Source organism: Chlorocebus sabaeus, chromosome 16 (assembly GCF_047675955.1).
Source record: "Chlorocebus sabaeus isolate Y175 chromosome 16, mChlSab1.0.hap1, whole genome shotgun sequence".
NCBI classification, from domain to species: domain Eukaryota; kingdom Metazoa; phylum Chordata; class Mammalia; order Primates; family Cercopithecidae; genus Chlorocebus; species Chlorocebus sabaeus.
Window position 1 is genome coordinate 7,027,182 of NC_132919.1, and position 23,469 is coordinate 7,050,650.

Here is a 23,469-nt window from a genome sequence, read left to right on the forward strand (position 1 = left end):
AGCATTTCCAGTCTTCCCTGGCTCCCGGACACCCGACCCCCGACCCCTGCCCCCCACCCTCCCTCCCGCATTTCCCACTCCCTAGACCCATCCCTCCCTTTTCCCCAAAAAAAATTCCCAGGAAAAAAAAAAAAAAAAAAAAAGCCACATTTAGACCTTCCACTCATGCAAACCGGCAAAGAAAAAAGGTGGGGGCGTGTGGAAGGCAGGGGCCGACGGTGGAGTCCCCTGCTTCTCCCCCCAAAAAACCACCTTTGAGAAGAAAAAAAGTGGAAAAAATAAATGAGAAATCAAGGGACATGGGGAATTACGATGAGGGCAGGGGTGACCCCAGACCCTGCCTCAGGAGAGAGCGGAGGCCTGTGGCCCTGCATCCCTGCAGCGGGTGCTCCTCGAGGGGGCCCTGACTTCTGGAATGTGTGTGGGAGAAGATGGGGGAGGGCAGGTGGCCCCCGGTGGGTCTGTGTGTGCATTGGGGGCGGGCGGGGGCGGGGATCCGAAGGAGCAAGGGCTCGGAACCAGGAGCCCAGCTCCCCCCCAGAGCCCAGGTTCCTGGCATTCAGGAGCCCAGTTCTGGGGCATGGGGATACATGCAGAGGAGTGTCCCCCCTCCAATAGGCTGGATCCAGTTAGAAAGGAAATAAATAAGAAGGGGTGGGAGGGAGGCCAGGGGGAGCCAAGGGCTTGGGCAATTCAGTCCAGACCAAGGGCCCAGGTGATGGAGGCAGGGCGAGTCCAGGCCAAGCCAGGGCAGGAATCAGAGTCTCTCTCGGGCTGGAACCCAGATGTAGGGGCCTGAGAGGTCCTCGATGACACGCTTCACCTTGTGGTAGATCTCCTCAAAGCTGTCACCCTCCACGATGGCTGGGAGTGGGGTGGAGCAGGGAGTAAGGCCAAGGAAGGGCCAGAGGACACCTGGCCAAGGGAGTGGCACCAGCCCAGAGGAAGGGGCACCTCTTTCTAATTCTCCAAGCCATGAGCCATGAGGCTGTACTCGCCCAAAGGGGCACCTTTTTTTTTTTTTTTTTTTTGAGACTGAGTTTCACTCTTAGCGCCTAGGTCGGAGTGCAGTGGTGCAATCTCGGTTCACTGCAACCTCCGCCTCCAGGTTCAAGCAATTCTCCTGCCTCAGCCTCCTGAGTAGCTCGGATTACAGGTGCCCGAAACCACGCCCTGCTAACTTTTGTATTCTTACTAGAGACAGGGTTTCATCATGTTGGCCAGGCTGGTCTTGAACTCCTGACCTCAGGTGATCCACCTGCCTTGGCCTCCCAAAGTGCTGGGATTACAGGCGTGAGCCCCCATGCCACGCCCACAGGGGCACCTCTTTCTAAACCATCCACTGGGAGTGGCGGGGGAGCTCTTTCTAATCCGAGCAAAGGCACCCTACGTGCTGGCGACAGCCTTGCTGTGGCCTCACCTGAGAAGCACTCTGTGAACTCCTGCTCCAGCTTGGTGGCTCTGTCGAAGGCTTTGCGGGCTTGCTCCTCTGTGATCCGCTTGTTAATCTCTCTGTGAAGAGGGAGGGAGAGCAGGCCTGAGACTGGGCCCACCTGACCCTACCTTTTACCTCCTCTATCTAGGAATGTTAAGTTACAACTAGTATTCTTCTATTTGGAGCACATAGCAAAAAAAAAAAAAATACAGTTCCCAGTATCCTCTGGGGCCACAGATGAGACCCCCACCCGCAACCACCCCAGCCAGGTGTGGCTACTCCAGGGACATTTCCAGAGCTTCATCCTTCCAGCCTTCAGCCCCAGAGATGGGATTCGGACTCCAACTCCCAACAGCCCTGGAGGCCCTGACTCGCCCCAGCTGGTATACCCCAGGGGCTGCTGGGAGATGTAGTCCCGTCTAGCCCAAGGCAGGAGAGGAGGGGAAAGGCCCGATTCCCCGCATCCTCTGGGTTCCAGGTCTCCTGGATTCCAGGTTCTGCTGGGTTTCAGGAATCCCCCTCTGGGGTTGCTGAAACCGCTGTCCAGCGTTCTGAAGGGAGAGTTGACTGCAGAGGCCTTGTGAGGCCCAGAGCCACATGTGTTGGGGGAGCAGAGGGGAGGCCCCCAGGACCATACTCACAGCACATTCTCCAGGGAGCGGGGGCGAATGAAGATGGCGATGGGGTGCAGGTGGGCCGCCTGCAGCCGCCGCACGGCATTGGCCGAGACATCGAGGATGCAGTGCTTCCCCTGGGGGCAGGCAGGGTGGGCGGAGGGGGGCCAGCAGGTGGCGGGAAAGGACAGACAGCAGTGCCGGAGGGAGAGGTGGCGAATGGGAGGTTGGCCGAAGGGGAGTGATATGGATGTCAAGAAACACGGGGGCAGAGAGTCAGGCAGGAAGAGGACAGGGACAGAGTAAAAGACAGAGAAAGGAAAGGGAAGATGGAGAGCACGGGGAAAGGGCAGGGACAGGACAGAATGGAGGAAGGGAGGAGCACCAGGCAGACAGGGACCCAAGAGATGGTGGCAGAGCCGGGGCAGCAGCGAGTGGGGCGGGGTGTGTAAGGCAGAGGTGACACGGGCCGGAAGGAAAGCCAAGAAAAAGGAGAAAGGAAGTAGGATAGAGGGAGGAGGGAGGGGAGGACGGACAGAGGACAGACAGATGGAAGGAACAAGGAGACAGATGGGAGGGAGGGAGGCAGATGGAGAAAGGAACCGTGGAGGGAGGGAGGGCAGGGTGGGGAGCAGTGGGGAAAGGAAAGGAGTTAGCAGAGGAGTGGGAGATGGGAGCGGGGCCCCAGGAAAGGGTGAGGCAGGGGAGAGGACCAGAGGGGAGTCAGGAAAAAGGGAGGGACCCAGTGGGGAAGGCCAAGCCACCAAAGACAAGGCCATGGGAAGAGAGGAGAAATGGGGCAAGGAGGAGGGAGTGGGGAGAGAAAGAGGCCAGATGGTGATGGGAAATTTGGGGTCAGGAAGCGAGGGAGGCGGGGGAGAGAGCAGGGGCAGAGAGCAGGCGGTCAGAGTTGCCCAAGAGGAGAAGGAGGTGGAGGAGCGGAGTCGAGACCCAGCAGGGAAAGAGACAGAGAGAGAGAGAGTTAGAGAGAGCTGGAGGGAGGTAGTGGGGTGGGGAGAGGGGAGAAGGAAGAGGACCAGGTGCCCGCCAGGTCCTACCTGCTCTGCCACCTCTCGCACGGACTGAACGCTGGTCCCATAGAGGTGGCTGTTGTACTGGCCGGCCTCAATGAACTTGTGCGCCTGAATGTCCTTCTCCATTTTCTCCCGAGATGACACGAAGTGGTAATCCCGGCCATCTATCTCATACTCCCGCTTGGGCCGTGTCGTATCTGCCAGGAAGTCACCCCACCCCCCGAAGATCTAACCACCATCCCTCTAGCTTAAATCCTGCCTACTTCAATCAAATCCCCACAGTGCCCAGCTGGTCCTTTGGTGAAAGGGAGCTTCCAGGGAGACCAAGACTGCAGAGGGCCAGAACCGCTTCCCCTAGCACCCTCCAGGGCCTCCAAGTTTCTGGCCTGGGCATGGGTACTGTGAAATGAGAGGGTGGCTGAGAAGCACCCCTTCTTGCAGACATCCTGTATCCCCCTACACACCAATCCCCCAAAGGCTCTACCTATGGCCCCAGGGATGGGCCTCCTCCGTCCCACCCCCACCTCCACTTTCTCCTCCATCCAAGGCCCCAGCACTCACGGGGAACACAGGATCCAAACTTGTCGGGGAACTCGGAGAGAAGATCATCGTTGGCGCGGTCCTTGGTGGGCCCAAGGATGATGATGGGGCGAGCATAGTGCACTGCGGAGAGAGCCTGGCTTAGGCCGAGCACAGGGATGGGGGAGCAGCAGGAGCTGGGGTCAAGGCAGGGGCCAGGGCTCACCTTCCATCTGCGTCACTGTCTCGTAGCTCAGAACCGAGTCTTCTCGACCTGGTGGGAGGTGGCGCATCTGCAAGGGGCTCTGAAACAGGGGACCTGGAGCCCTGTCTCCCCCTTGAGGGTATCAAAAGCAGCTCAGTGCTTCTCTCACCCACATCTTCCCGAACTGACACTACCTACCCTGTGATCCAGAGCTGGAGCCCCAGTCCTAGGAAGAAAAAGCAGGCCACGGGGTTAGTTACAAGCTCACCTCCATGAGCCCTCACGCTTCCACCCAGGCTCACGCCCTCCTCCACCTACCTTGGCCTTTAACCTTGACCACTCTCGTCGCTCAACCCTGTGGGATACATGGAGAGATAGGCGGGTAGGGGAATGCCCAGTGAGGAACCCTGCTGCCCCCACGCTCCAGGCCAGCTGACAGCACTGGGCACTGTGCTCCTCAATGAGGAGCTGTCCTTCCCAAAGGTTCATGGGAGCCAGGGTCCCCAGGAGGGCCCAGCAGACAAACCGCTAGGAGTTCAGAGGGCAAACCCATCCTCTGTTGGCTGCCCACCCTGGGGGACCTTGGAAACTTCAGTGCCTGTGGCAAGAAGGCTACAGAGCCCAGAAGCCTCACCGCCGTTTGCTGGGGATGAACCCAATGTCGTCGGTCTCACTGTCAGAGTGGACCCGCCGTGCCTGCCACCACTCCTCATCACTAGCATCGATGACATGCAGCACGTCCCCAAAGCGGAAGCTCAGGGCCTGGCTCAGGAAGCCGCAGTCCTTGGTCTTGTCGTAATCAAACAGGGCCCTGGAGGGCAAGTGGCTATTGGTCAGAGCCCAGCTGAAGACTCCAAGAAGGATGCCCCAGTCACCCTTCGGTGACAGAGGTCTGCAGATGGCCCTCCCATGAGTGCAATGGATGCCGAGGAACCCAAAACTGTGTGGGGACCAAACGCTGACTATCACTCATAATCACCACAACTGTTAGCCATCATTCAGTCCACACGGAGTCCAGTTTGCAGAGGGAGGGCTCGAACTCAATCCTCTCAAGAAAGCAGCTTGCAGTACACATGCACGTCATAAAGTCACAGGGGTACAGCCAGGCGTGGTGGCTCACGCCTGTAATCCCAGCACTTTGGGAGGCCAAGGCGGGTGGATCACGGGGTCAGGAGATTGAGACCATCCTGGCTAACACGGTGAAACCCCGTCTCTACTAAAAATACACACACACAAAAAAATTAGCCAGGCGTGGTGGCGGGCACCTGTAGTCCCAGCTACTCGGGAGGCTGAGGCAGGAGAATGGCGTGAACCCGGGAGGCGGAGCTTGTAGTGAGCGGAGAGCACGCCACTGCACTCCAGTCTGGGTGACAGAGCGAGACTCGCATCTCAAAAAAAAAAGTCACAGGGTAACCTTCAATCTGCCCAAATTCATAAGGAAAAGAAAGGTCCCGTGTTTCCAACTAATGCTTACCCTTACCAGTACCAAATCTCTATCAGTAAGTCACAACCCCTGGGGTCAGAACCAGAGAAGGAATGAAGATGCGGAGGAAAGCAATGGGCCTGGAGAGGAGGGAGGAGACCCCGGGCCCCCTGGGAGTGTGACAACCACATGATGCTCCCCCTGGGAGCCACCACACAACCCCTGTGGTCACTGGGAGTCAGAACAACGTTGGGGACCAACTGGCCCCAAGCAGGGAGGAAGGGCAGAGCAAGGGCTCAGGTGGGAGCCCGCGTCCGGGTGGCCGGTGATGCCATTCGGCAAGAGGGAAACTGTTGGCACAGAAGGACGGAACACAGTTCCACAGCAGGATGGTGAGCTCAGCGTGGGACATGTTGAGTGTGGGATGCCTGTGGGACATCCCAGTGGAGATAGCCAGAAAGCAGATGGCCAAAAGTGCAGGTCTTGACCTCCAGAAAGAGGTCAGCCAGGGCCAACAGCTCCGAGAGACATCTGCAGAGCGGAGTGGCAGACGAGGCCATGCAAGCCACAGGGCCAGACGGGGAGAGAAGTGGGGGGTGACCCGCGGGGGCAGGACGGAGATGTGCTTTGGCAGAAACCTAAGCCACAAAAAGAGTCAATGGAGACGAGCCCTAAGAGGGGAGAAAATGCCACTGGAGAGACGGGGGTAGGCCCCACAGAGCGGCAGCCCCCTTCTCCGGAACTGCCCACAGGGACGTGAAGGCTGGGGCAACACTCCAAATACCCTAGAGGACCACGCTCCACCAAGCATTCACCTTCGAGATGCCAAATTGTGCGGTGGCCTGGGAGTCCCGAGGAAGTGCTGGGATGACCAGGGGCTAGAAGGCAACTGGGATACTTGGGGCAGAGGCTATTTGCTCATCGACAGGGAGTATTTCAAACGTTAACCTGTGCAGCGAAGCCCATGAACCCCCGCTGCGCCTCAGGCCTGGGGTGGGGAGTCAGAGCAGGCAGGGTAGAGAGGAGGAGCGGCTGAGGCCCGGGCCAGGCACAGAGTGCCCAGGAACGCAGAGGTGCTGAGGAGCCCAGCCCAGGGAACCTCTGACCTGATGTAGAAACCCCTTTTGGGGTTGCTCCGCAGGGAGGCAGTCCCTGAGCCCAGGCTGCTGTTCATGAGCTGTTCCCGGAGGTCGTGGATCTTGGCCTCGAATCGGCTGTACTCTGAGGAAGGACAGGGAGGTTCCTGAGCTCTGTCCCCATCCTACTGCCACCCCTGTCCTCCCCTACTGAAGCCATCAGCTGAGGAGGCAGAGTTCTAAGGGCCATTTTAGCTCACAAGACAGGACTTCTGGCCTGGTACCTTCTGGTTTATACTGAGCGATGATCGTGACCGTCTGACCTGCGTTCTTCAGGGCAATGGCGGCCTGCTCGTGGCTGGCATTTCGGAGGTCAACACCGTTGACCTAGAGAGAGGAAGACAGGCTGTGTCACCAGAGACAGAAGGCAGCACTTCTGGGTCCAGGTGGAGCAGGGAGTGGTCCCGCAAGAGGACTCGGCTGCAGCCCACCCAGGCCCCTCCCCAAGAGCTCTGCGCTCTGCCCTGAGGGGAGGGGGTGGTGCAGGTAGGGGCAGGCCTTCCCTCACCGACAGGATCTGGTCCCCCTTCCGCAGCTCCCCACTGAGGTCTGCAGGGCCCCCGGCCAGGATAAAGGAGATGAAGATGCCTTCACCGTCCTCGCCACCCACGATGTTGAAGCCCAGGCCCGTGGAGCCCCGGTGGATCACAATTCGCCTCGGTTCTCGAGGAATGTCTTCCTCCCCAAGCAGGTCCTTGGCCACTGGGGAGTAGCGCCGAGGGGAAGTGGGGGTCATGGCTGTGGGGTAATCGGTGCCCAGGTAGCTGCTGTGACTGATCTCGTTGTCCAGGTGCTGAGAATAAGCTGAGGAAGACACAGGGCAGAGATGAAAGTGCCTGGAGGGAAACAGCATCCGCCACCCAACCTTCTTCCCAGGTGCCAGGAGAGCCAAAGTCAGGTGGAAGGGAAGTTGTTCTCTCAGAGACGCCGGGGTGGGGTGGTAAGGGGATATCAGATCACAGGGACGTCAGGGCTCAGGAATTTAGAGGTGACATCACAGGCTGGTTGTCCTAGGGGATAAAGAATTTAAACATTATATGTCCTCAGTATGCCAGGGACGGGGAAGTCAAAGGGAACATTAATATTACGCTTTGGGAGTTTTCTTTTGGTTCCTGTGTCACTCAAATCTCTTAAATCCATAAAATTCTTCTTCCTCTTCCCCCCCCAACTCTTTGCCATCCATTTGTTTAAAAAAACTAGGTCATTTCTCTAAAAGAATTTCCCACATTTTATAAGGGAAATTCTTTTTTTTTTTTTTTTTTTGAGAAGGAGTCTCAGGCTGGAGTGCAGTGCCGTGATCTCGGCTCACAGAAGCCTCTGCCTCCCAGGTTTGAACGATTCTCATGCCTCAGCCTCTCGAGTAGCTGGGATTACAGGCGCGCACCACCACACCCAGCTAATTTTTGTATTTTTAGTAGAGATGGTGTTTCACCATGTTGGCCAGGTTGGTCTTGAACTTCTGACCTCAAATGATCCACCCGCCTATGCCTCCCAAAGTGCTGGGATTACAGGCGTGAGCCACCTTGACCAGCCTATGAGGGAAAATCTTTTTTTTTTTTTTGAGGCGGAGTCTTGCTCTGTCACCCAGGCTGGAGTGCAGTGGTGCGATCTCAGCTCACTGTAAGCTCCGCCTCCTGGGTTCACGCCATTCTCCTGCCTCAGCCTCCCGAGTAGCTGGGACTACAGGCACCCACCACCACGGCCGGCTAATTTTTTTGTATTTTTAGTAGAGACGGGGTTTCACCGTGTTAGTCAGGATGGTCTTGATCTCCCGACCTCGTGATCCACCCGCCTATGCCTCCCAAAGTGCTGGGATTACAGGCGTGAGCCACCGCGCCCGGCCCTATGAGGGAAATTCTAACAGGGAAATTATTGCTTACCCTCCTGTGGTTTGTTTAGCCTATGCCTCTGACCCTGCATCTCCTGTAAACTGGCAGTTCATCCTGGAGGCTTGATCAGTTTCAAGTTCAATTCAGAGGGTTTTTTTAGTAAGTCCTGTATACTTAATAGGTAGCGCTATGTTCTTCCTACGGCATCACCACAGGATACAATGTCTGGTTGTCTTTCTGTCAGGTAAGATTAATGGTAGGTTCAGGGTCGTCAGCCCTGTCCATCCATTATATGGCGCCCCATCAGCCTTTCAGGTGAGTTTTAGCCACATTGACAATCACCGCCTGGTTCTGATATGTATCAGGGACTGCAAAATGATGATATTCTACTTCTTTGTTTCTTTGGAGTGGGGAGCATTTATTAGTGGGAATTCTTCTTTAAAAAAAGAAAAATCTTAGCCAGGCACAGTGGCTCACACCTGTAATCCCAGCACTGCGGAGGCCAAGGCAGGCAGATTACTTGAGGTTAGGAGTAGCCTGGCTAACATGGTGAAATCCCGTCTCTACCAAAAATACAAAAATTGGCTGGGCGTGGTGGCTCATGTCTATAATCCCAGGTACTCAGGAGGCCGAGGCAGGAGAATTGCTTGAACTCAGGAGGCGGAGGTTGCAATGAGCCAAGATTGTGCCACTGCACTCCAGCCTGGGTGACAGAACGAGACTCTCTCAAAAAAAAAAAAAAAAAAAAAAAAAATTCCTCCAGCTTAGATAACATGGTGAAACCCTATCTCTACAAAAGACAAAAGTTAAATGTTACCTGAGCATGATGGCACTCGCCTGTAATCCCAGCTACGCGGGAGGCTGAGGTGGGAGGATCGCTTGAGCCCAGGAGGCGGAAGTTGCAGTGAGCCAAGATCATACCACTGCACTCTAGCCTGCTGAGTGACAAAGAAAGACCTGCCTCCAACGACAACAACAAAAAAAAACCCAGCCCTGTCAACCTATTGGTTACTCTCTGAGGTAGTCTGCACACTAAAGGGAGGATAAATGCATGCCTCTCTCCCTTTATTCACCAATTTCAGAATGAATGAGATTGCCTAGCATCCTCCAAAAACAAATTTTTTTTTTTTGGGACGCAGTTTCACTCCTGTTGCCCAGGCTGGAGTGCAGTGGTGCAATCTCGGCTCACTGCAACCTCTGCCTCCCAGGTTCAAGCAATTCTTCTGCCTCAACCTCCCGAGCAGCTGGGATTATAGGCGCCCGCCACCACGCCCGGCTAATTTTTTGTGTTTTTAGTAGAGACGGGGTTTTGCCATGTTGGGCGGGCTGGTCTCGAACTCCTGACCTCAGGTGATCCGCCCGCCTCGACCTCCCAAAGTGTTGAGATTACAGGCGTGAGCCACCATGCTCGGCCAAAATATTTTTAAGTATTATTATTACCTTAACGATTTTAATATATTTAATGAGTTTTCACTGGCCAGTAGAAGCCTCTTCAATTTGGATCCTGCGTCTTTGCTGAGAACCTATTAGTCTTGGATACCTTCCTTGCTCTCTAGTATGAAAGAAGTTAGAAGCTCATCTTATACATTTATTGCCAAAGATTTTAAATTGACCCTTCTTCCGACGCTCCCAGGTTCCTTTTGGTAGGTTATGGTATTTAGGAACAGTACCATGTGATTTTAATATGGTTTTACAGTATTATTTCATATTTTGTAGGGGCTGCCACACCTCATTATTCTTTTCCAAAATGTCTTAGCTTTTCCCCCACACAAATTTTTCCAGTTGAATTTTAGTATCAACCTTCCAAGTTCCCAGCAGGGAAACAACATGAAAATTCTGATTAGGATTGAATGGAATGTAGAGATTAATTTGGAGCCGGTTGGGATCTTTAGCATATTAAGTTTTTCCATCCAGAAACACAGTGTGACTCTTCACCCCTTCCACTCTTGTTTTATGTCTTTCAGTAAAGTCTTGCCATTTTCTTCATATAAATCTTACATTTCTTGTCAAGTTTCTATTTCTAATAATTTTATAGAATTTTTTTCTATGGCAAAAGGGGTCTTTTTATTCACTACATCTTCTTATTGCTGAGAAGTTACTAATTCCTGTTATTTATCTTACAAAGAGCCACATTCCTTTTTTTTTTTTTTTTTTTTTTGAGACAGAGTTTTGCTCTTGTTGCCTAGGCTAGAGTGCAATGGCACGATCTCAGCTCACCGTGACCTCCAGCTCCCAGGTTCAATTCTCCTGCCTCAGCCTCCTGAGTAGCTGGGATTACAGGCATGCACCACCATGCCTGGCTAATTTTGTATTTTTAGTAGAGACAGGGCTTCTCTATGTTGGTCAGGCTGGTCTCGAACTCCCAACCTCAGGCGATCCACCCGTCTCGGCCTCCCAAAGTGCTGGGATTACAGACGTGAGCCACCGCGCCCGGCCTGTTTTGTTTTGTTTTTTTTTTTTGAGATGGAGTCTCACTCTGTTGCCCAGGCTAGGGTGCAGTGGCGCCATCTCAGCGCACAGCAACCTCCACCTCTTAGGTTCAAGCAATTCTCTGCCTCAGTCTCCCGAGTGGCTGGGATTACAGGCATGTACACCACACTCGGCTAATTTTTGTATTTTTAGTAGAGACGGGGTTTCACCATGTTGGCCAGGCTGGTCTTGAACTCCTGACCTCGTGACCCACCAGCCTTGGCCTCCCAAAGTGCTGGGATTACAGGCGTGAGACACCGCACCTGGTCTTTTATTTTTTTCTTTTCTTTTTGAGATGGAGTCTCACTCTGTCACCCAGGCTGGACTGCGGTGGCACGATCTTGGCTCACCACAACCTCTGCCTCCCAGGGTCAGGGGATTCTCCTGTCTCAGCCTCAGGATTAGCTGGTATTACAGGCGCCCACCACCACACCCAGCTAATTTTTTTTTGTAGTTTTAATAGAGACAGAGTTTCTCCATGTTGGCCAGGCTGTTCTCAACCTCCCGACCTCAGGTGATCCACCCGCCTCAGCCTCCCAAAGTGCTGGGATTACAGGACTGAGCCACTACGCCCGCCAACAAATAGCCACATTTTAACTTCCCATATGTATTCAGTTAATTCACTTACATTTTGATCTAGATGCACAGTAGTATAATTTACAAATAAAGATAACTTTTTTTTTCCCTTCCAAATGTAACTATTCTTCTTGTCTTGTTACACTGTCTGAAATCTCTAAAGTAGTGATTCTCAACTACCATAATTTCACTGGGGCAATTCTGTCACAACATTTTTTATTGCTATGACTGAGGGGGAGGAGTACCACTGTCATATGATAAAGGCCAGAAATGCCGCTTAATATCCCACAAGGCACAGAACAACCCCCAACAATGAATAGTTATTGGGTCCAAAAATGCCAGGAGTAACATTGAGAAACCCTGCTCTATAGCAATGAAGGATAACAGCAGTGGGAAGAGGCATCCTTGCCTTCTTCGTAAGTTCACAGAGGCTGGGCACGGTGGCTCACACCTGTAATCTCAGCACTTTGGGAGGCCGAGGAGGGCACATCACCTGAGGTCAGGCACCAGAGACCAGTCTGGCCAACATGGTGAAACCCTGCCTCCACTAAAAATACAAAAATTAGTTTGGCCCACCGGGCACGGTAGCTCATGCCTGTAATCCCAGCACTTTGGGAGGCCAAGGCTGGTGGGCCACGAGGTCAGGAGATCAAAACCACTCTGGCTAACATGGTGAAACTCCGTCTCTACTGAAAATACAAAAAATTAGCCAGGCGTGGGCACCTGTAGTCCCAGCTACTTGGGAGGCTGTGGCAGGAGAATGGCATGAACCCGGGAGGTGGAGCTTGCAGTGAGCTGAGATCGTGCCACTGCACTCCAGCCTGGGCGACAGAGCAAGACTCTGTCTTTAAAAAAAAAAAAAAAAAAAAAAATACATACATATATATACACACACACACAAAATTAGCTGGGGTGGTGGCACATGCCTGTAATCCCAGCTACTCGGGAGGCTGAGGCAGGAGAATCACTTGAACCTGGGAGACGGAGGTTGCGGTGAGCCAAAATCGCACCATTGCACTCCAGCCTGGGCAACAAAAGCGAAACTCCATCTCAAAAAAAAAAAAAAAAAATTAGCCGGGCGTGATGGCAGGTGCCTGTAATCCCAGCTACTTGGGAGGCTGGGGCGGCGGAAATACCTGAACCTGGGAGGCAGAGGTTGCAGTGAGCCGAGATCGCACCACTGCACTCCAGCCTGGGCAACAAGAGCAAAACTCCATTTCAAGAACAAAATAAAAATTAAAATTAAATGTAAAAATAAGTTAATGGACACACTGCTAAAATTGTATCATAAAATGTTCATTACCGGTTCCTGATAACTAGTCTTCACCATCTTAAGGAAAATTCCTCTGTTCCTGGTTTACTGAAAGCTTTCATCCAAAAGAGATGGTCAATTTCACCAAATGCCTTTCTCACGTCTATTTGAGATGATCGTATCATTTTCTCCTCTCGCTCTCTCACCAGTCTGGTGGGCAGTGGCACAATCATTGGCTCACTGTAGCTTCCAACCTCTCGGCTCAAGCGATCCTCCAGCCTCAGCCTCCCAAGTAGCAAGGAGTATAGGCGCGTGCTAATTTTTTTTATTTTTTGTAGAGACAGGATCTCGCTATGTTGCCTAGGCTGGTCTCAAATCCCTAGCTAGTCTCAAATCCTCCTACCTTGGCCTCCCAAGTGCTGGGATTACAAGCATGAACCACCACACTTGGCCTCCCTTAACGTTTTAATATATGAATCATATTGAGAGATTTCCTAATATTGAGCCATCTTTAGTTTTCTGAAACAAATCCTATGTTATTTCCTTAACATGCTGCCATGTTTGGTTTGTTACTATATTATTATAAAGTCTTGTATCTCTATTCAGAAGCAAAACAGGTCTATACTCTGCTTATTTTACGTTATCCTTGTGACCATTTGAACTGACCTTATAAAATGAAATGTGAAATCTTTTATCTTTCCTATACTCTGGAAGAGCAGAAGAATTAACTATTCCTTGAGAATTTCATAAAATTAGCCATAAAACCAAACAGGTTTTGTGCCTTCCATAGGAGAGATCATTGATGATCTTTTCTAGTTCTTTTATGGTAATTGATTTTCCCTCTCTTCTCTGACAACAGCAAGGATCAGAGGTTGTGGCTCTTTCATGGGGAATATCTGAAGAGGGACAGCTACAGGGATGTCATGGGACTGCATGTCATGGGTTAAACGGGATGGGTCATGGGGAGCTTTGGCGTTTGAAGGGCTCTCACAGGTTGTGATGTCTGGGGGAGCATAGCTGTCACTCAGGTAGGCATTGCTGGGCTTGGCCACCTTTAGGTAGACAACATCATACGTGTTCTTCAGGGCTGCCACAGCATCTTCATGCATGACATCCTCTAGCCCCACACTGTTGACCTGGAGTCAAGGAAAGCAAAGCTCAGACAAAGCCACAAATGGCCCAAGACAGATGGACTGGGATGAAGTGATGAACTTGCGCCTGCCAGGGCTAGTAGGTGAGACCCAGATTTGGGCTAGAAAATGGGCTAGATGGGGTCCTCACCGCCAGGATCTTGTCTCCAATCTGCAACCTCCCATCCTTGTGGGCAGCACCCCCTTCGATGATCTTTGTTACATAGATGCTATTATCTCCTGGGATGTGCTGGTTCCCTACGCCCCCTGCGATGCTGAAGCCAAGACCTGGATGGAGGGGAGGCCAGAGGTGGGTGCCCAGGTGCCCAGGAAGCAGGCTTGGGGGCACAGGACAGTTGGGATGGGGGTGGGAACAAAATGAGTTACTACCTTTAGGCCCCTTGATGAGCTTGATCTCCATGACCTTCTCAGCTGGGGGCTTCCGGCGCATGACATAGAGGCGAACGATGGAGCCTGCCTCTTTGAGGGCCTCCACCGCTGCCGAGTGGGTCACCTCGCGCACGTCCACTTCATTTACAAACAGGATGCTGTCGTTGACCCTGGGAGCAGCAAGGTGGGCCTGAGCCAAGAGCTCCCTGCTGCCCTGGCCCTCCGTCTCCAGGGACCAAGCATCCTAACCCCTGTATCCTCTCCTCACCTGAGGCGGCCATCCTGGGCCGCAGCCCCACCAGGAATGATCTTGGTGATGAAAATGGACGGGTCGTCACCGATGTGTGGGTTGTCAGTGCCACCTGCGATGCTGAAGCCCAGACCTGAGTTACCCTGGGCGAAGGAGGGGAAGAGGGTCAGCTCCCCTCACTGCCCTAGTCTGGCAAGGCAAGTGGGGTGGGAAATGGTTTGGAGCAGCCAGAGCAGGAAGGGATAGGGTGAGGGGCTGGCCACGCAGACCACATGGGCAGAAAGAAAGGTACAGATGGGGGGCCAAGGGAACTGCCAATGGAGGAGCCTGCTCACCCTTTCCAATGTGATTTCCTCGTATTCCATCTCCCCCTCGGTCCCGTTCACCTGCAACTCCAGCACGGGACAGAAACACAAAAGCAGTGAGACAGACATTCCTGCCTCACAACCTGCCCGTCATCTGCTGCCCTCCCTTACTCCCTCCTCCCTTCTGCAATGGCCCTAGCCCCAAAATCTAAACAACTCACATATCCTGGGGCTTCTAGGGTATCTGTGTTGACAATCACAGGGGGAGAATTGGCCTGTTTGGGGAAACAAGAGACAAAAAGCCACCTGAGCCTTGACTCGAGAGGGAGCCCGTAACGGAGGGTCCCATCAGCGTGGCTACCCTTTCAGCCTCTTAGCCAAGCCCACTCTGCCACGCTGAGAGCTGCTCAAGGGCCCAGTCTCACTCCACATCACACACACACGCACACGCGTGCACATGCGCACGCACACACACACGCACAGATGCACAAGCACATGGATCTAACTCTGCCCAGCCCGGGGCCCCCTGCATGTGGAAGGAGGTGTAGGAGAAGCGGGAAGGGAGACAGCCAGACGGAGAGGGGAGCAGCAGATGGCAAAGAGTGGGGAGAGGGGGGTAGGCTTGGGGGAAGGGAGCTTCTCACCGGATGTAACACCACAGGGTGTTACATGCCTTATGTGCTACACATGGACAACCCAGGGATCATGTCCACCGGGTCCTGGTACCCACTTCCTGCCCCATCCCCCCCAATCCCCCCGTATCTACCCAGATATTTTCATAACCCTCCCCTAGACTTGTCCCTCACCTTCACACACATTTGCCCTAAACCCTGCACCCCGGGAATCCGGGGTTCCCCCAGCTGCAGACCCCTCCCTTGGTCTCACCAACCAGACGTCCAATTCACCCCTTCCTCTAGGGACCGTGTTGCCTAGCAACGGTATCTAGGACCAACCAAGACCCGGGGAGACCCACCTCCAGGAGGCCCCGTCGTCAGGACAACAGGGGGGTGGGGCGTGGCCTGAGGCCGACCAAACTCCTGAGCGCAGGTTTCCGCTAGCCCCGCCTCTTCTGCCCTGGGCCCCGCCCAGCGTTAGCCAGGCCGAGAGGAGGCCGGGCTGAAGAGGTTGGTGGGCGCAGCGCATTCTGAATAACCTGCCTTCCTCGCTCCCCTACGCCCCTCACCCTACGCAGTGCAAAGGACGTCAGGAAGGGGGAGTGGTGAAAGACATCCGGGTCCTATCCCGCTCATCCATTCCCTCCCCCAACTTCATTCGGGAAGGGGTTAAAGTGGGGCGTGCCCAGGTCCCTGACGTCAATCGCCTGGTCTCTAGACTCCCAGGCGGGGCCAGCTTTAGGCCGGTCCTAGGGGCTTCCCCAATTGCCAGGGCAACCGAAGCCACGTCTCTATGGCAATGGGGGGAGGCCGCCAAGAGCCTCCTTCCGGGGTCCCCAACCTACTTCCTCCTTAAAGAAACATGTATTTGCAGTAGCCCAAGCGCAAGGATTCCCCAGTCTCCTTCCCGCTCTCCCCGTCCAAAGGGGTCCCTCCCCTCTCCTACTGCTATTTCCCAAGCCTACAAACTACCAACCATTTTCAAGCTGTATCACAGATTTCACACCCATAAATCGATTACCACCACCCTCCAACCCTTCACATCTCAGCAAATGCTGTTGTCCAACCAACAGCCACTGACTGCCAAAATCTCATCCACGTGTTCATCCTCCATCCCATAGCCTATCCTCAATCCCCATCCCATCCCTATCCTGGAACCTCCTTCCCAGCACACCCACCTTCATCCACTACGACATTCATTTACTTCCCATCCCTGTCTCTGCCCACATCCCACACGCTCCATCTCCATCCCTGTCTCGCCCTTCAACATCCATCTTCCAACCCTAGCCTCCAGCCTCCATTCTCCATCCGCTTCCCTGGCCCTATCACACCCTCCAGCCCCATCCCTTACCAATGTCGTGGCCTCATCCTCCATCCCAATTTCTTTTTTTCTTTTTTTCCCGAGACAGGGTCTCGCTGCGTCACCCAGGCTGGAGCGCAATGGTGTGATCGTAGCTCACTGCTGCCTTGAACTCCTGGGCTCAAGCAGTCCTCCCACCTCAGCCTCCTGTGTAGCTACAGGCACATGCCACTGCACCCAGCTACTCCATCTCAATTTCTGATTCCCCAGAGAGTGTATCACCATTCTCCCTTACCCTTCCTTCATACCCTCAAGATTATTCTCAAGTAACAATCTTACACTTCTCAATCAACTCCCCCTCTCTTCTGAAAATTGGGGCTTCTCTTGTTCCCCAGGTGAGGCCTTGTCCTGAGACCTCCACCCCATGCTTATGGCCTCCAACACTCTCTCCCTCCACCCTCTTCTGCTCCTAAGCTTTGATCTACAGTAGCTCTGTACTAACTACCACCCCTCAGGCTCCCTACCTCCTCTTCCCCCTGCTCAGGGATTTAATGGCCCTGCCTTACAAAAAGCATCTCTAGTCTTCTTTCCCTCACTCCTAGCATCCACAGAATTCACACAAACACTCTGTACCATCCCTGTCTCCAGGGCCTTCCTTTCCTTGCTCTGTCAGCTCCATTCACCACCCTGATTTCACAGTCTTATCCCTATCCGGCCCCTGACCCAGGACCTCTTACCTTCCTGTTCCCCAACTCCTGTCTTGCCAGTTCTCACTCCAGAACCTGCTTGCCCGCTCCCTAGGCTCAGAGACCTCCTCCCCATCCATCTTCTTGGTGAAATGTCAGCAACCTCCCCCTTCCCAGAGCATCCCACAACATCCTAGAATCCCCACCCTGACCCCACGGTGTCCTCTCAATCTCACAGCTTGCCTGGTGCTCTCCAGTCCTCCCCATCCTGTGTCCCCAGAAGAGGAGACGGAGGAAGGGGAAGATGGAAAGTGGCCTGGAGGATGGAAGTTCCCAGAAACCAGGCCTCCCAGGGCTGGAGAGAGGAGGACGCTGTGAGCAGAGAGGAGAAAGGGAAACAGGTGGTGGGGGATGATGGAGGGGGCAGAGGGGGACAGAAAGAAGATATGCAGAAGGGAGAACCCAAGAGGATGAGAGAGGGGAGGAGGAAAAGAGAGAAAGTGAAGATGAATAGGCAAGAGGGAACATGGGAAAGGGGAGCTGGCTGATGGAGGGAGAGGACTGGTGAGGGAAAGGACTGATCAGGCCGCAGCGGCCTGAGCTGGGGATCAGGAAGAGGGAGAGGAGAATGCGTGGGAGGAAGAGAGAGACAGCATCAAGAGCCAGCCAGTCAGCCAGCAGGGAGGAAAGGCTGCAGAGCGGGGAGAGAGCTCAGGAGTGGAGCAAAGGCTGGGGCAGGGGACGAGGCAGCAAGGCCCCACCATGTGAAGTCTCAGGCCAGACAGATGGAAAGGGCTGGAGACTCGGGGACAGGGCGAACCAGGCCCAGAGGCGGAGGTAGGGGGAGGAGGCGGGGAAGGGACAAGAGCAAATGAGGGCAGCAGGCGCTTGGAACAGAGCTCTGGACACAGAAAATGGAAACGGAGGTTGGGAGTGTGAAGGAATGAGGAGGTCCCAGGCGTGGGGGGTTTCCTGGGGGATGCACACACCTCAACACACACGCATACAGCGCACGCACACACACACGCATACAGCACACGCACACGCACAGGCACGCACGCGTGCACACACGCGCAGGCACACACACACATACAGCACACGCACACAGGCACAGGCACGCGTGCACACACACATTCTTGCCTTAGGCTTGACATCCACTCCCATTGGCCTGGCCTGTTTCTCCTCTGTGGGACCAAGGTGTTTCCAGCCCCCCAGACGCCCCCTCCCCCAGGCCCCAGGAGCCCACGTCCCAAACCCCCACCCCCAGTTCCAGCATCCCCCCCACCCCCCCCACGGCTCTCTCTCACCCTACCGGCCCTTGGGGATTGCTGCAGCTCCGAGGCTCCGAGGGCCGCACTGGGGAGGGGGCCACCAGGGTCTCCTACCTTGAAGGGGGAGAGGTGGGCGTGGCCCACGACCCCGTGGCCAGCCTCGAGGTGGGACAAGTTCCTCTCCGCCACGTGCACCAGCTCGGGGGCGTTTACCTGGTTGGGGAGGTGGGCCGGGCTGTGCTCCAGAGGGGGCGTGTCTTCATCTTGGTAGCGGTATTTCTGGGGATGGGGACGGAGGTGTCACTGCGGCCGGCCCGGTGCCTCAGGCTCCAGGCTGGCCGCCGTGGCCGCCGCCTCTTCCCCCAGCCAGTGCAGTGCGGAAGGCCCTGGGGCCTGACCAGCTCCTCCCCCTCCCTCTCCTCTAGTCCATTGGCTCCCCTCTCTCCACTCTCCCGACAGCCCCCTCTCCCGCCAGGGCCTCAGCACCTCTCATCAATTCCAGGTCCCAATCAATCCCAGGTCCTAATCCTATCCCCCAACTCCTACTCTTCACATCCTGGGACACCAGCCTTCTGGCGGGCATAGCCCCTCTAGCATCTGTGTCTTCACCCCTTTCCCTGCCACCTTCATCTTCAGGTCCCTCCAGCTTCTCAGAGCTCTAGCCCCCGACACTCACACCTCCATTCTCTGCATCCAGTCCCCCACTTTCTTGCTTCTCTCACCATCTCAAACTCACTCTTGTTCTAGCCTCCCCTCCCCTACCCCTCTGGCTGCTCCTACTCTGCATGGCATCCTCCCCGCACCCCACCTCCATGGCCTCAGTCTCCCCATTGCAGCCTCTACCCCACAGGTGATTGGCTCTCCTTTACCTTGCACTCCTTAGGCAAAGACTGAAGTCAGCCCCTTCCACCAGAAGGTACTTGGCATCAGCCCCCAAGATAGGACAAGGCTAAACCTGTCCAGTTCACTGCCCTTGCTGGTTTCCAAGCAGTCAACAGAGGGGCCCCGGGAGTCTGGCCCTACCCCTACAACAGCCCACAGCCCAGCCAGCTAATCCGGATATGCTAGAAGGGCACGGGCTGGGGAAGGAAGGGGAAGAAGAGAGACAGCAGGGCTCAGGACAGGGGCAAGAATGGGTGCCAGCCTCCCTGGTTGGAGAGGAGGGTAGCATGCTGAGCCTCAGAGTGAATTCCTGGTCTCCCTCTGGTCTTTTGGGGTGAAAGGTCCAACATGGCCCCTGATTCCCTGCCCAGTTAATCAGCTGCCATCCCAAGGGCCTCCTGTGCTAGCTTAATAGGGACAACAGTAAAATGAGATTAACTGGGGGCCAGAGAAGGAGGAAAAGGGCAGATGGAGACAGCAGAAGAAGACAGCGATTCTGCCTGGGCCATTCCACGTCCGCCTCTGCCCTCTCCTTCTCCTCTCCTCTGGAACGGGCCTCCACAGAGACAGACCCTCCAAGCTTCAGGTTCAGGAAGGGGAAGGTATCACATGCAGGGTTCCCTCAAGGACTGAAGAAGACAGAATGCACCGCCCAGCACACATGGGTAAAAAGAGAAGGCACGGTAATCCCAGCACTTTGGGAGGCTGAGGCGGGCAGACTGCATGAGCCCAGGAGTTGGAGACTAGCCTGGGCAACATGGTGAAACCCCGTCTACAAAAAATACAAAAATGAGCCAGGCATGGTGGTACACGCCTGTAGTCCCAACTACTAAGGAACCGGAGGTGGGAGAATTGCTTGAGCCCAAGAGCTGGAGGCTGCAGTGAGCCACGATCACACCACTGCACTCCAGCCTGGGCAACAGAGTAAGACCGTGTCTCAAAAAGACAGAGAAGCCAGGAGCAGAGGCTGATGCCTGTAATCCCAACACTTTGGGATGCCGAGGTGGGCAGATCACCTGAGGTCAGAGACCAGCCTGGTCAACATGGTGAAACCCCATTTCTACTATAAATACAAAAATTAGCTGGGTGTGGTGGCACATGGCTGTAATCCCAGCTACATGGGAGGCTGAGGCAGAAGAATCGCTTGAACCTGGGAAGCGGAGGTTGCAGCGAGCCGAGATCATGCCACTGCACTCCAGCCTGGCGACAGAGCGAGACTCCATCTCCAAAACAAAAAAGAGAGAGAGACAGAGAGAGAGAGCAGAATTTCCCTCCCAAAAGTTTCTGAGAGGCTGAGAGTGCCCTAATACTTAGAGGGCAGCAGCTGCGAGATCAAACGGGAGGAAGCTTATCAAGGTCAATGGCCAATCCTAGAGTATGATTCTGAAAATGTTAAGGATGATGAATCAAGGCTGAGAATATAACACAACTCTGGCTGTAGAGTAAGGGTACAATAAAAGAATGGGAGAAGGGAAGTGGTCCTGTCAGCACAAAAACTCTCAAACCCAGAAGACAGAGACAACGCGAATCAAGAAGCACCCTGATACATTTAAAGAGTCTTAAAGAAGGAAAACAGGGGCTCAGCAAGATTGAGTCTATTCTCTGGGCCACAGACTTGGAGAGGGAATCCTGAACTCCAGATTTCAATCCGATGGGCACAAAAAGTAGAGAAGGAAAATAGAACACACAAAATAGCCCTGCTCAAAGGCTGAGCTGTCTTGAATAAAGGAGTTCTATGAACCGACAGAGAATGGTCATTCCACATCCTGAGAAGGTGGTCTTCTACCTGGGCAGTGCACAAGCTGAGGGGCAAGCCCCAGAATTGAGGAGACCTGGGGGAAGGGGTGGAAGCCACTCTCTGCTATCCACTCTTTCTTCACAAGGCCTCCGATTCCCTGCAAGGTAAATTAGGACCAAAGCCCCAAGTTTTGGAGTCTGGGGTAGGGTTTGAGTCCAGTGCACCTCTATCTTCACTCCACCTCAGAAAATTCCTGAATCTGAGGAGGAAATGTCAGCGTGCGCCCGAAGAAAATGGAAACATGAGGAGGGCCATTTCATCATTTATTCTAGGGAGGAAATGAAGGGAAACTTACATCTCAGCCAGCCCCCAGTATCTCTCCCTGCCCCACCCCCATGGAGGGAGGGTGGTGTCTGGCACTGAGGAAAAGGCTCCTCAGGATTGGGAGGCAACATGGGGAAAATGGGGAACAAGAAATGGGTACCAGGGTTTCCAGAATGTGGCTGGAAGAGGTTAGGGACTAGGTTCAGTCTCTGGAAATTTTCGACGTACGTGTGGGGGGTGGGGAAACGTCTGGAGGGGTCGGGGTGGGGGAGAGTAATTCTGAAACTGCATACTGGGGGCTGGGGAGGTGGCGGATCAGCACCTCTCAGTCCTGGATTACAGGGCAATTAAAGCAGGACGGGAAAGGAGGACCCCCCCCCCACCCTTTATCCTACTGGGACTCAGGGCCCTAACCCACGACAACTCAGATGCTACTGGGACATGTCTGCACCCCCAATATATTAGGGCTTAAGACAAGTAAAACGCCTGGGGAATGGGGGACACGGACGGAGTCGCTGTTGTTCCTTCCCCTTTGGCCCCCTCCTCACCGGAGCCCCAGTTGCACAGAATGACCTGGAACCGAGGCTTGCACCCCCAAAACATAGGGGTGTGAGTCAAAGTGAATGATAAGAGGGGCGACCCACAGCGCCGGTCCGCAAGAAGTTGCAACCCAGAGACCCCGCACCAAGCAGAAGGAAGAGCGACAGCGCTTGAAGCTTGCACCCTGATATTTGCGGGGGTCCGGGAAGAGGGGAGCGGGGCCGGAGCCCATATCGCGGCACGTACCACGCAGAGACACATGGAGGCGAATCTGTTCCGAGCCGACATGGAGAAGGGGAGGGGGACTAAGGGAAGGGGGTGGGTGGAATATCAAGGGTCCCGGGGTTGGGGGAGGGGGAGGGGCAGAGGGGCGGGGGCTGCGGCGGCCGCGGCGACAGGAGGCTGCGGCCGGAGGGGGGGAACGGCGCCTGCGCAGTAAGGGAGAGCGTCACGTTGGGAGAGAGAGGGGTGAGGGGAGACCCTCTTAGCCACCAACTCCCCTGGTTCATACTGTTTCTCTGTGGACTTCACTTTCCACTGTACTTCTATTCTGACCCCTCTACAAATAGAGACAGACTTAAATTTGCCAGTTTCTCTCTCTAGTTCTCGGGGACTCCTTATTCCATCCCATCTAATGCCCCAACGCCAACATCGCGAGACCCCTAACCATTCCGAAACCTCACTGGGCATCTCGTCATTACTGGACTCTCAGAGTCCAGGGAAGCAAACAGCACTTCTCTCACAAGAACCCCCAAGGGATCTACACTGCTTCTCCCACCAAACCCCCCAATCTCCTCAGATTCCAAGGCACCTCCTATTCTAACCAGCATAGTTCTCCCCTGCAGTCCAGCCCCACCTGATAGGCAGCCCATGATTCTTCAAAAGTTTAAAGAACCACAGATCCTTGTTGTGCCCCCAAATTGGTATATGCTAAATCATCCCTTTTCATATCACATCTATCCCCCAATCCACTAACAGGGACCTTGCAGTTAGTGCAAATATTACTCTTGCTCTAATATAAATATCCAAATAACAAGTCCTCCAATTTGTTTGGGATACCCTGTCCAAACCCCCGAATCTAGTAAGATACTCATGACTTCCTAATGTGCCAGTCTCCAATTCCACACCAGAACCCAATTTCACGAAATATTTAATCTACTTTAAAGCAGATCCTCCAAATTCAATTGCAATCTCGTCATTTTTTTCCAAAACCCTTATAAAAAGAAATTTAGGCGGGAGGATCGCTGGAGGCCAGGCGCTCAACACCAGCTTGGGCAACACAGTAAGATCCCACCTCTAAAAAAAAAATTAAAAAAAAAAATTTGGCCCGGCGCGGTGGCTCATCCCTGCAATCCCAGCATTTTGGGAGGCCAAGGCAGGTGGATCACGAAGTCAGGAGTTCAAGACCAGCCTGGCCAAGATGGTGAAACCCCCATCTCTACTAAAACTACAAAAATTAGCCGGGCGCAGTGGCAGATGCACGTAATCCCAGCTACTCGGCAGGCTGAGGCAGGAGAATCGCTTGAACCTGGGCAGCAGAGATTGCA

At 54.2% G+C, this 23,469-nt stretch overlaps 1 protein-coding gene across 8 annotated transcripts in view; it reads right to left on the bottom strand.

Annotated features, from left to right (window-relative positions):
- Positions 1-605: 605 nt before the first annotated feature.
- Positions 606-23,469, bottom strand: part of DLG4 (discs large MAGUK scaffold protein 4) — a 28,729-nt gene continuing 5,865 nt past the window's right edge. For 2 of the 8 annotated variants that reach the window (XM_008010093.3, XM_008010090.3), the window contains 19 exons: positions 18,652-18,717; positions 14,789-14,842; positions 14,598-14,648; positions 14,281-14,405; positions 14,013-14,182; positions 13,774-13,910; positions 13,484-13,628; positions 6,875-7,170; positions 6,591-6,693; positions 6,337-6,451; positions 4,442-4,618; positions 4,126-4,162; positions 4,006-4,033; positions 3,829-3,876; positions 3,645-3,746; positions 3,108-3,280; positions 2,077-2,186; positions 1,421-1,512; positions 606-864 (listed from right to left, as the gene is read on the bottom strand). In XM_008010093.3, the coding sequence (XP_008008284.3) occupies positions 758-864; positions 1,421-1,512; positions 2,077-2,186; positions 3,108-3,280; positions 3,645-3,746; positions 3,829-3,876; positions 4,006-4,033; positions 4,126-4,162; positions 4,442-4,618; positions 6,337-6,451; positions 6,591-6,693; positions 6,875-7,170; positions 13,484-13,628; positions 13,774-13,910; positions 14,013-14,182; positions 14,281-14,405; positions 14,598-14,648; positions 14,789-14,842; positions 18,652-18,717 (2,136 nt within the window). In that variant the 3' untranslated portion in view covers positions 606-757. Of the gene's footprint in view, positions 865-1,420; positions 1,513-2,076; positions 2,187-3,107; positions 3,281-3,644; positions 3,747-3,828; positions 3,877-4,005; positions 4,034-4,125; positions 4,163-4,441; positions 4,619-6,336; positions 6,452-6,590; positions 6,694-6,874; positions 7,171-13,483; positions 13,629-13,773; positions 13,911-14,012; positions 14,183-14,280; positions 14,406-14,597; positions 14,657-14,787; positions 14,843-15,540; positions 17,213-18,552; positions 18,718-22,168; positions 22,188-23,469 lie in introns of those variants that run through there. The other 6 variants (XM_073004664.1, XM_073004663.1, XM_073004665.1 and 3 more) reach the window with 6 other exon arrangements.